Raw genomic sequence first — 12,404 nt, forward strand, 5'->3', positions numbered from 1 at the left:
GACGGGCCTGCGCAAGGTCTTTGCCATCCGACACGGAAGGGCATTAATTACTAGAGCCGAGACCTAAGCAGGAAGTCACCATCTCAAGAAGATACAGGATCACTTCATAGAGTTCTTAAGGGGAAGGACATTTGTCAACTCAGGTGGGACTGCTGCCCCATGTACTGTGATAAATTCCTTAACATATCTGAGTTCTGATGGGAAGGAATCCAAGTGTGGTAGCTGTAGAGAACTCTAAGGAAGTCTAGTTTATGTAACTTACATTGGAAAGGACTATCCTATCATGAGAAGCAAAACAGAGGCAGCACTCTCCATCATTATTTGAGATTAACTGGCTAAGAAATCCAGTCTAATATCCAGAAAGTGCTGGGTACTTGCCATGTGCCAGGCAAGGTGCTTGAAGCTTTATATATATCGTCTCATTTATCCCCATAAAATAGGTGTTGTTAGCATCCTCTCCTCCATTCTGTAAATAGAGAAGTTGAAGCTCAAGAAAGTTAAAAGAGAAAAAGAGAAAGGAAAGAAAAAGAAAAACTCATATAATGTCACACAACTGGTGGAGCCAGGATTTGAACCAAGTTATGACTCCAAAGCGAGCCTTTTAACCCCACTATATTATTTTATAGTGAGTTGTGTTTTATCCCATTATTTCATTTTAGACAGGAAAACAAAGAAGGGCCCTTGTAAGAAAGAATTTCAGCAAGAGTGCAACCCAACCCATAAACGCGATGCCTGTGGAAGTAGATCTTAGAGTAAGGTTAGGAGGTCAGAATGCAGCCAAAGCAGACAGTGGTAAATGCAATGAAAGAAGAGCAGCTTCTGAATCTTCAAGAGACATCCTGAGCATTTCTCAAACAGCCCTAAATAGTCTAAAGATGCGCATGGCAGAGTGATCTCTCTAGGAAGCACCAGAGCATTGGCAGCTTTGGTGAACATTGACTTGACTTTGAACACTGACTATAAAAACCTAGAATATTTGTTTTCGAATCAGAGAACCCTGGACAGGTGTAGGCAAATAGGAGGTGATTCCGATCTGAAAACTTTTAAAGAATCAAATGAGACTTGACAAGAATTCAGTTTGTCAGACAACTCTTAAAACCCTTAGCCCAACAATATTCTTAGTGTACATGAACAAGATAAGTGCTTCCGAGAAAGCCTCCATAACCCACAGGATCCTTTAATCCAGGGAAGATGGAAGGTAGAGAGAGACTGAACTGAAACAGGCTAGGTCGGCCAAGAGCCCTCTTCTTCCCAGAGCGTTCGTCATCCCTGGAAGAGAGCGTTAAAGACCGCTTCCTGACATGTGCTGGTGTTGTCCTCCAGCTATATTCCTAGCAGCATGTGCAGCACACGAGAGAACAAAACGCTTCAGAGCCATCCCCGGGTGCGTCGTTAGAGGAAAGAAAGAAAGCGTTCCTGACCCACATTTGGCAAAAATACGGATGAGTAACGTGGGAGAGACCCCAAAGCTCAGCGTGCACTCCAGCTATTCACGCAATGTCCTAGATGCTTGTTAATGAAAACAGGCCTTTGTCATAGCAACACCAGCAACTGCAGACATCTGACTGTGCTAGAGCACACCCTCTCCTGCCCCACCCCAACCCAGGGAGCTAGTATGGGGTTCTCATGTTGCTGGTGGCAATAAAAATATTTTCAGTTAGCAGGCACTCTTGTTTGCTAGTTGATCTTCATATTTTTCTTTTACTTTCACCTCGTTTGTCCCAAAGCTATGTTGATAGGGGATAAATGGTCACACTCGCCTTACAATATGGGAGAAAATTTAGTGCAGGGATTAAGAGCTTGGGCTCTGCCTGTAGGGTGTCTGGCTCCAAATCCTCACACTTGCCTACCTTTGTGGCTTGGTGCACATGTGCTTTTCCCTCATTTGTAAAATAGGGGTGGTAACAGAACCTACCTCAAGGGGTTATTGAGAAGGTTAAATGAGATCATGCCTGGGAAGAGCTCAGCACAGGGCCTGCCACATAGTAAGTGGGCAGTAAATGTTAGCTGCTGTTAATATTCCTGTGTTGCTAGTCAAGAGGTTTCATTTTTGTGTTGGGTTTGGCAAATGTTACATCCTGGCCAGTTGAAGCTGATGGCCTCCCTGTAATTAGTAATAGTCCCACGGAGGTGGATGTTGGCTCAACTTTATTAAGGGATGGCGTCTCTTTTTAAAGGAGGGCTGCACTTTGGTTGTGTCACTTCTGTGTTTTGATTGGGGAATGGATCTAGGAATTGCACTTTTTGAGTAGTGTTATTATGTAAATACTTTCTTTTTCAGTATACTCAGAATTAGGAATTTTCTCACGTTGAGATATGCCTGTGATTGGAAAATTGTCATTCTAGAAGGCAAGTGCTTGTGTGTGGCAGGTCTTGGGGAGGAGGAGCAGAAGCGATGAGCCGGGCTCACCTCTATCAGTTCACAGTGTGATTTCCCCAACCCACCACCCTGGTAGCTCAGAGATCCTGGAGACGCTGCCTGAGCGTGATTGCTCTCAGTCTCCCCGATGAGTTACTTCTCACTGTTCCAGTGAGTCTAATGGCCACCTGACTTGAACTGGCCGGGTGGGTTGGCCTTCCTTGCTTCAGATAGGAATTATGTAGTGCTGCAGCATCCTTGTTTTTAGGAGCTCATTTGGCTCTGTTACACTCACATTCAAGGTGCCAAATATGGGTAGAAACAGTACCGAAGAGGAAAAGGTCCTATCCCCGACTGAGAACTATAAATTATCCTCGCCAAGAAGTAGCCGCACAGAGGGGAGCAGGTCTTCCAAAAAGACTAGGCCTTCAGTTTTCTTTGCAGAGCTTTCCAGAATATGCTAAGCAGAGGTAGGAGGCAGTAAATCCTGGCTTATACTTTCCCCTCCCACTCCTGTGACCACCACTCGCCCTCAGAGTTCTCCAAGCATATATTATAAAGTCCCATTTCTTTTACCTTCCCCAGTGGCCGACCACTAAGCTTACTTCAGTGACTCTCCATGAGGCTAGGTTCAAATCATGTCATTAACATGAGTCAACTGTCCACAAACTGAGTATTTGTTTACAAGTAATAAATTCTAGCTCATTTCCTCAACAAACATTTATGTCTTCTGAGTACCTGTGCAAAACATTGGGCATAGTCAGTGGTGAAAAAATAAGCCCTATGAGGACAGAGATCATAACTAAAGTTAATCATGGAGATAGACATGATGCAAGGAAACCAATAAATCTCGAGTTACAAATTTTGTTAGAGAAAATAACAGAGAGAACCAACTCTGCATTGAAAGATTAGGGAAGGCTTCTTTGAGGAGGTGATAGTTAAGCCAAGATGGAAGGAGGAAAAATATCAGCCAAGTGAAATGAGCTCACAGCATTTTAGGCAGAGGGAGCAGCAAGGCTAAGAACCCTGAAGCAGGGACGGGCACCGTGTCCCATGAGCGATGGGGGCTAGAGAGTGATAGAGTTGGAGAGGAAGGCAGGGACAAAATCCTGAGGTCTGGGAGATGTGGTTTTATTCTAAGTGGACACTGATGCCAAAAACAGGATAGTGACAGTCCAAATTATGTCCTTAAAAGCCTTCTCTGGCTGGTGGGTGCCAAGTGGATTTGAAGAGAGCAAGAGTGAAGACAGGAAACCCACAGAGGAGGCCATTGCAGTAGTCCAGGCGAGCCGAGGTGATGACTGGGGCCAGGATCCTGGGAATGGAGATGGAGAGAAATGTGTGCGAAGGTAGAGCCAGAAGGCCTTGTGGGGAACAAGGAAGAGCAGGTAAAAAGGAAGACCCCAAATGCATTTTCAAGGCTGGCTTGCACAACTAGTTTTCATTTATCTTTCCTTCTAGGCTGTATTGGCCTTTCATCACAAAAGTCACAAATCTTTCCTTTTTAACCAGCTTAGTTTTTTAGTAAAGCTTAGGGACTCAGGCCAGTCCGGATTCTGAAGCCAGGGTCTGAAATCTTACAAGTCACTGTTTATTTTACAGCCTACCAGGACTTCCTCGGAAAGCATTTATTCTAGACCAGGCTCCAGTATCCCTGGCTCGCCAGGTCACACTATCTATGTAAGTATCTACTTCTGGAAGAGACGTTTTCGGGACAGGTAAGGTAGGAGATTGTCAGAGTGCAATGGGTAATCCAAAATAGAAGCTAATTCAGAGGATTTCTATTTCTGTTGTGAGATCCGATTTTCATTTTTGTAGATCAGCATTCTCAATCACGTTTTCCTTCAGATAATTAAATTTATAAGTGAACGTGACCATCAGTGGCGTGATCGAGTAGATGACCCGTAAAATGCAGTGACTTAAAAAACTGTTGTGCCTAACATGCATACAGACATTAGAGGTTAATTCTACATTTTATAATGCTGATACTGAGTGTTCTTAAATTCTGCCACAAAGATATTTAAATATTTAGTTTATTAGACATGCAGTTCTTGTTTTTAGCCATCTGGGAGGATTTTTTGACCATCTGTTTGAGCTTTTCCTTTTCCGTAATAAACTTAGGAAATTATCCTAAAGGTTTACAGTTTTCTCTACTTGATGAATGCTGCATAGTCTTTTCCTAAGCTTTTGGTGACTTGGTTTTAAAAACAATCAATAAATGGTATAAATGGGCAACTTCCTACAAAGTATGACCGTGCTAAGCAAAGTGTTTTGGTCTTTATTTTTAAGGTCTTCACTTTTTGAGCAAGACATGAAATGCACTGACAATAGTTCCCTGAAGAAATGAGACTATAGAGTAATTTTTCTTTCTGTTTAACTTTTCCAGGCAAAAGTGGACAACGAAATCCTGGATTACAAGGATTTAGCAGCCATTCCCAAGGTCAAGGCAATTTATGATATTGAACGTCCAGATCTTATTACCTATGAGCATTTCTACTCTTCGGGCTATGATGACAAACAGGACAGACAGAGCCTGGGAGAGGTAATCAATTCTTAGAAGTTGTGAGTTGTACGACAACTTTCTTCTCTTTTGTTACATGTATAAAACTACTGATTGGAGTCAGAATAAATCAGGTGGTCCTTTTGATTGCCTACTATTTGCAGGCTTCCATCCCAGGTGCTTTGAGGTACTAAAAAGCCTGTGGCACCATCCCTGCCCTCAGGAGGTTAGCGAGAGTTGGGAGAGGCCAACCACAGAAACCAACAGTGAGGATGAATAAGCGTGAGGATCAGGTTGTAGGAGAGCAGAGCCAGCATTCTGGGAAGGAAGCTGAAGTTGTCAGGGGAGAGTCTGTGAGCTGGGCACAGGGAATGAGGGAGGGAGGGTCCCCTGGGGGGTCTTGGTCTTGAGACAAGCTGAAATATATTCATGGGGATCATGAGGAGAGAGAGTGTACACCCTAAATTTTGACAGCTGCAGTTTTCAGCATCCTAAGATAGTTAGAATGTGCAAGAACAGAGAGAGTAGAGAGATTGGGGGCCACAGTATAGCATAGTGGTACCAGCCATGGTTCTGGGCTCAACCCAGGGGCTCCACATGCTGTTTGTGTGACTTTGGCCATGTGACAAGCATTCTGACCTAGTTTCCTCATCTGAAAAACAGACAGAATCTACCTCATAGGGTGTTAGAATTAAATAAACTATCTATTAAAGATTAATATCTATATAATATCTAGGTAATTTATTATCTATTAAAGCTAGCCTATATAAACTAATCTATTAAAGCAGTTAGCAGGGAACCAGACTCATCGTAAATGTTCAGCAAGTCACAGCTACTACTGTTGTGTTGTTTTCACGTTTCTTCTTGGGGCTTATTAATGCTCTCCCCGCGTTAATGATCCAGAGACTGGAGCACAAGCCTCTCAGCCCCTTGAGGTCCTCCCCTTCCCTCTCTCTCTCAGGGTTGGGGTTCCCTGCTGTCACCCCCTACCCAGGTCCCATGGGCTCTGGTCTGTTCCCCTTGGCTTATTCAACTCAGTCTAAATGTTTTTCCCCTTTAATTTTTTTTAATTAGAATCATCTGTAGACTGCTTTAAGTCCAATCAGATGTTACCCAAGTAGTGGATCAAAATCAGCCATTCAAGCAAGGTTAAAACAGACTGTAAACTATCTATAGCATCACACGGTGCTTTGAGGTCTTAGATGAAGAAAAGGCATGAAAAATTCTATTAATTTGTTCTGAATAATATATATAATATTTATCGTTTTATGACGATGTTTATATTCATTTATAATTATAATATACATTGTTCTTTTTATTTATCTATTGTCCAATCTGGGTTTTATTCCAGAGCGGTAGCTCAGCATTGAAACGGTCCATTGGGCAGGAAGTGGTATCCGTTTTCCTGTAGTGCCACCTAGTGGTCACATAGCTATAACTGCACCTGCAACAGCTCTCAAGCACAGGTTGACTGGCCTGCGTTGTTTAGCTGCCATTGGGCCCTGGAGAGTTTCATAAGGGATAAAGGGCAAGGAAGCTTCCTGAGCAGAGTGCACAGGAGCTGGTCCTGGAGCAAATGGATGAGAATTTCCTAGTGTTCAAATCATACAAACAAGGGGGAGGTGAGTTTTTTTAGGAGGCTTGGCAGGAGAGTGTCTGTATTTCTGTGTGCTTTCCAGTGGCTCCATGTTGGGCAGTAAAACATCACTCAAGAGTTTGGGCTTTGAAGTAAACATTTCTGGGTTTGGAACCAGACTCTCATATTTACTAACCATACGACTTTGGGAAAAGTACATATTTCAATCTCCTTCTCTATGAACTCAAGATAATAATAGTACCTACCTAAGAGGTTTTCTGTAAGAATTAAGTGAAATGTTTAGATTAGAACAGTACCTGGCATGGAATAAGTGCTCAATAAAAGTGCTGGCTGTTTTCATAACCAGCATCGTTACTGTCATAACCTGGAATGATGACCTGCCAGTTTCCCTGAGCATAGAATCTTGGTGGGAAGATGCCCCGGATCAGAAATCAGGCATATTACTGCACTCTTCCCACACACATGGGCCTTGCAACTTAGAAAACTTTACAAGCTATTTGATTATTTATTCCTTTAGTTATTAACACTTCTTTCATAGAATCCACATCGGGCCATTTTAGAAACACTGGAAGAGTACACTTGAAGCTCTGTGTAGCCATTTGTGCCTTCAGAAGGCATGAGTAGGGTGAATCCAGAAGCCTGCTGTTAGCGGGGGCAGACCTGGCCTAATATGTACCAGGAGCTGCCATAGTCACAGGGAATACTTAGTTGGAAATTAATGGAGTCCTTACCCTCCTGGAGCCTGCAGTGTAATGTGGGAGACGGACGATAAACAAATAGGGATGTAATCTGATTTTATAGAGCAAGAGTGCTGTGAGGAAGACGAAGCATAGTGAGGAGAACGCATGCCGGGGCCCAGTTGGTTGTTAAATTGGAGGGTCACAGAAGGCACTGGGTGATGGTGCAGTTGAGGAGAGACCTCACTGAAAATGGAGAGTGAGCCCTGCTGGTGTCTGAGTGCAAAGCACTGCTGGCAGAGGGGGCAGCAAGTGCAAAGGCCCTGAGGTGAGAGAGGGCTTGGTCTGTTGATTGCCCCAAGGAAGCCTGTGTGCCTGGAAGGAGGGAAACCAGAAGGTGAATGGTGAGGAGGTTGGCAAGGCCACCAGGGCAGGATACCACAGACCTAGTCATCACACACCTATTTTAGTCATCAAACTATTTTATGTGATTGCTGTGGTTAAAATTTAGTCAACAACCATGTTTACAAAATTCTGTATTTCAGCAGACACTGTAACTCATAATAGTAAACTGAGCATGGCTTGAGCATCTAAGGGAAATAGTTCCAGTCTGTCTAACTTAAACACCTAAAGCATCACAACGTATTCTCAAAACCATGGTTCTTCAGCAGAGCCACGTGCAAAGTCTCCCAGGAGCTTTGTCATGTGTACCAGTCTGATCCCCGCTCTCAACTTACTGAATCAGAAGATGGGAGATGCGCTAGAGGTGGCTGGCATCTGTACTTTGATAGTGCTTCCAGGGGATTCTGATAAGCAACTCTAAGTAAACTGACAACGAGTTAATTTAAATTCTCTTTTATTCTTCTAGTCTCCAAGGACTTTGTCTCCTACTCCATCAGCAGAAGTAAGTGCCATTGTTGAAAATTATAATGGGTGGATTTGGGGAGTTATTTGGACCTTTCCTAGGCTGGAATTTTTTAAAAAGGACAGTAAACAAAAGAACAGAAAAACTGTGCAAGGTTATGATGAATGCAGGATCCCTTACTTGTGTGATGTGACTATAAGACACAGCAGGAAATTTCTTTTTAAATGGAGACTGGGGGGTGAAAACAGCCTTACGCTGATGGGAACCTGTGCCTCTAAGTGGCAGGAAAGGGTTTGCAGAGAGTGAAGCTGCTTGTGCCGACGTGGGGCTCTCTCCCCTTGTCCATAATTAGTTGACCTGCATCCTAATCTACTGGTTCATCTGAAATGGCAAGAGTGGTCATAGCGTATTCTGTAAGCAGAGCCATCGTCTTGGGAGGCCATTCCTTTTAAGTCTAAAATCAATATTATTCTCCTCCTTCTCAGGGTAAACAGACCTTCCAGTGGCTTTTATCCAGTCGACCAGGTTGGCTGTTCCCTCAGGGATAACCTGCTAAGTGTCTGGTTCACATAGAGCCATCGGTGATTGTACACTAGTGAGCCATGGGTCCCTTACCAGCCCAAACATGCCTGTCCACTCTGCAGCATTCAACACTAAAGGCAGCCCCCAAATTAGTTACTCTCACAACCCATTTGAGTAAAGGTTCTTCAGGAAGCTGATGGTACTGATCTGCAAAATGAAACAACTCCTTCACCCCATACCCTCTGGTTTCATTAGGTGCTTGGTTTTGCCCTCCCGCAACATTGACCACCTACTTGGTGACCAGAAACCATAGAAGTACTTTCTGGTGCCCCTGCATAATTCTTCCCTTGAGGGGTAGCTTTGAGGCTAGTGACCCAAGCTCAGACTGACCCAAATCTGAGTGTGGTCCAGCACCAAGGTCTGACCCAGCATACACTAGTGGAAACTTCATAAGACATCAAATTGCTAAAATTTAAAACATTCCTTGTACTCTTCTAATTGTTTTAACAGTTTTGTATTATGTTGGTGTGTGTGTGATTTTTTTGTATTTAATACCTAATATATTCCTTTCTAGATGTGGACGTAGGTGACATATTAGTGGTGCTATCGTATTCCATTGCATTGCTATACTATAATGTACTTAGTCATTCCCCAATTTGTTGAGCATGTAATACACAGTTTTGTCTTTATAAATGGTGGTATTATAAATATCTTTGACTATACTTTTCCATTTAAAGACTATTTTTTATTATTTCCTTGGAATATGTTTCCCTTGGAATAATTGGGAGTAGAATTACTGGGTTTGAGGCCACCACCAGCATGTTCTCCAGGAAAATCAACTTGAAATATCCCCAGATCAGTGCTGTGGACAGTGTGGGTTGGTGGTCAGAGTGGGGGGTGAGATTAGAGTCTGGAGGCTGGTTCTGAAGCAGGCTCTGCCTGTACGAGCTACACCCCTGCACACAGTCTCTCACCTGCTTGGAGCCTTCTGAAACAGTCTGTATTAGGGGAGAAGGGAGCTAATTCCATGTTTTCTACCTTCCTTATTATGCAAATCTGATAAAATATACATGAACGCACTCTGTAAAACTGAAAAGCACAATATAAAAGTGGTCATTGGAATTATTCCCTTTTCCCAGAGCTCTATCAACATTGGGGTTTATAATTTTTACATCTTAAAATTTTGATAAATGCAAGTACTGCAGACTTTGAACAAAATGCATTAACCGTGGAATGCTTGTCTGCATACATAGTTAAGGAATATGGCCCTAAAACGTAGACATGATAGGTCCTGGGAACTTTTGTGGAACTCGATTTTACTTGAACGTGTTGATAACCTGAATGTACATTTTGTTCTCTTGCTTTCTCGTTCTCTGTTCCCAGGGGTACCAGGACGTTCGGGATCGGATGATCCACCGCTCCACCAGCCAGGGCTCCATCAACTCCCCCGGGTACAGCCGCCACAGCTATACCCCAACCACGTCTCGCTCTCCCCAGCATTTTCACAGACCCGGTAAGGGCATCTGTTCCTAGGATTCATTCTGTATAATAATCTGTGTTTCTCTGTGATTTTTTTCCCACTGATAGTGCATTAAAAAGTCTGGCTACCAAATAGATCTACCCCTCTCCTAGAAAAGAAAAGAAACTCATATCCAACTATGTTTTGTGTTCTATCTTTTGTTGAAACGAGTGATTTTATAGTTGTATTCATTATGATTTATTAAATAATTACATTTTGACAGTGAATGACTAGAAGGAAGGGAGTTTTTTTTTTTAGACTTGAAGAAAATCTCCTCACTTTGAGACTTAAAATGAAGATCTCCAAAAGAAAATATTTTGATGTGCTTTTTAGGCATATCAGCGTCATCTAAAATCCAGTATTAGCATTTATTTGTGGGTTTATTATGTTTTCCCTATCCTGGCATGTGGTATTACTAAGCATGTTTGGCTAAGCACCTTCTAGAAGGAAGTATTGTGTACAACCTCAGGGTTGTGTTTGATGACTTTTAAGATCCCTTCCAACCCTAAGATTTTGAATCAGACTTGGAAAACAGAAAAACATTAGAGATGTATTGCAGTAGAGAATATTAAATAGTTGTGGACTTCAGTTGACCTTTATCTGCGCAGAATTTAGTCCCTGCTGCTGTTAGTGGGTGTCTCATACGTGGAGTAGGGAAAGAATGCCAGCACAGATCCAGGAAGCTCTGAGAAATAGATTCACAAAGAAGGACTTTGGCCTTCTAAACAAACTTGGTAGTGATGGTGTACATCTATGAAGATTTCATTTTAAGCTTCTTGCTTCTGCACAGGCTAATGAGAACAAACCCATTCATATGCTAACGTATTTTATAAAATAAAACCAAAGGAAATGAACAGAATATACAAAGGCTGCAATCTTCTCTTTAAAGCCATGGATTTAATGCTTGTAGAGCCTTGAATTTTTACTATTTGATCCTTCAAAGGTATAATTTTCTCTAGGCTCATAAATATTTACTCACTGTTTGTTGTTACGTTAAATGAGAATTTTCAGGAAATGAATTCCTTTCTTTCTTCATCTACAACGATTTTCATTTTATTTGTGCACTGGACCTGGGTCTCAAGTTAAGCCCTGTCTATCTGGGTGACAAGAAATCCTTTATGCTGCCGCCCCTACATATGGGCGTATGCAGAGGTCACTGAGTCTCCAGTCAGTAACACACAAGTCCGGCCACACTTGTCATAGTGACATGGGACGTGGGTTGCAGGGAAATTATTGTTCCAGAGAGCCCTGCATAGCGAGAGAGGGCTCAGTCAGGGACATTGTTTCCCTAAAGATCATACTGTTATTGAGCACTAGGAAGTTTTAGTCTGTTCCATGGTTCTGATGCCAATAACCTTCAGAAGATCCCCCACTCCAAGCGCTCCTCCTCCTTTCCCTCCACAATATATTACACATATGCATGATGCCAGTTATTAGGGTTTATTAGTATTTTTTCGAGGTCTACTCTTCCAAAGCGAAAAGGGGGTTCTGATAGCATAGCTGTGCTCAGTGTAGAACACCTCAGATCACCCCCCCATCTCCGCTAGATGCCAGGTGATGAGGGGCACCCCTCAGGTCTGGGTTGAGTTTTAATGGTGCATTCTTCTTCCGAGATAACCAAGTTTCCACTTCCCCAGAGCTGCCACTACACAATTCTCAGGATCACAAGAGCTCTTGTCACCCAGGGGACACAGACAGGTTTTCCTCTGTAGGCAAAATAAAATTAAACTTCCAGGGGGAGAAGTTTGCAGCTTGAAAAGAAGAATCTGACCCTTACGCATAGGTACTTCTTTTCAAGCTTCTAGAAATGATTGTCATTTTATTTTCACGTGTGTTTCAGAGGGTTCTGTTTTGTCAGGTGCTTTTCTAAAACAGCTGTTTTTGAGCCTAAATGTTGTGCCTGCTACTAGCTCAACAACGGTAGCTGGCATCATCCTGACAGGGAATGTCCTGGTGCCCCTTCCTCTCACTAAAGCCGTTTATTCTCGGAGGGTGACTCTGTACCGACCTCAACCTTTTTGCAAATCCTCCCCACTTTGCCTAACCCTTAGCAGGTGCATTCTTAACCCTTCTTCCTTCCTCCTTTTTCAGACTCCTGATTAACGTTCTTTATTTTTTTTCCCTCGGAACGATGCCGTTGTCCCTGCTCCTATGTTAATATCTGCTCTTCTTTTCTGTTTCCACCTTGCCCTGCCCCTGACTCCTTGCCGCACAGAGCTGCTGTCTCCTGGTGTGCAGAGGTTGTCCCACCTGCGCACCAGCAGCCTCAGCTCCACCCACAGCGACTCCCGCCCCAACTCCCCCTTTCGACACCACTTCATTCCCCATATCAAAGGTAAGGAGGCAGGCTTCTCAGGCAGCACCC

General features: G+C 43.1%; 1 protein-coding gene across 25 annotated transcripts in view; it reads left to right on the forward strand.

The window, feature by feature from the left end:
- Positions 1 to 12,404, forward strand: part of ABLIM1 (actin binding LIM protein 1) — a 290,205-nt gene that overhangs the window by 250,843 nt on the left and 26,958 nt on the right. For 16 of the 25 annotated variants that reach the window (XR_011493689.1, XR_011493684.1, XR_011493664.1 and 13 more), the window contains 4 exons: positions 3,962 to 4,039; positions 4,746 to 4,901; positions 8,002 to 8,037; positions 9,904 to 10,033. Coding sequence is in view for 1 of the 25 variants with exons in the window: in XM_044750337.2 (XP_044606272.1) it covers positions 3,962 to 4,039; positions 4,746 to 4,901; positions 8,002 to 8,037; positions 9,904 to 10,033 (400 nt within the window). In the remaining 24 variants the exon portion in view is untranslated. Of the gene's footprint in view, positions 1 to 3,961; positions 4,040 to 4,745; positions 4,902 to 8,001; positions 8,038 to 9,903; positions 10,034 to 12,254; positions 12,375 to 12,404 lie in introns of all 25 variants that reach the window. The other 9 variants (XR_011493660.1, XR_011493657.1, XR_011493658.1 and 6 more) reach the window with 1 other exon arrangement.

Source organism: Equus asinus, chromosome 2, assembly GCF_041296235.1.
Source record: "Equus asinus isolate D_3611 breed Donkey chromosome 2, EquAss-T2T_v2, whole genome shotgun sequence".
Taxonomy (NCBI): Eukaryota; Metazoa; Chordata; class Mammalia; order Perissodactyla; family Equidae; genus Equus; species Equus asinus.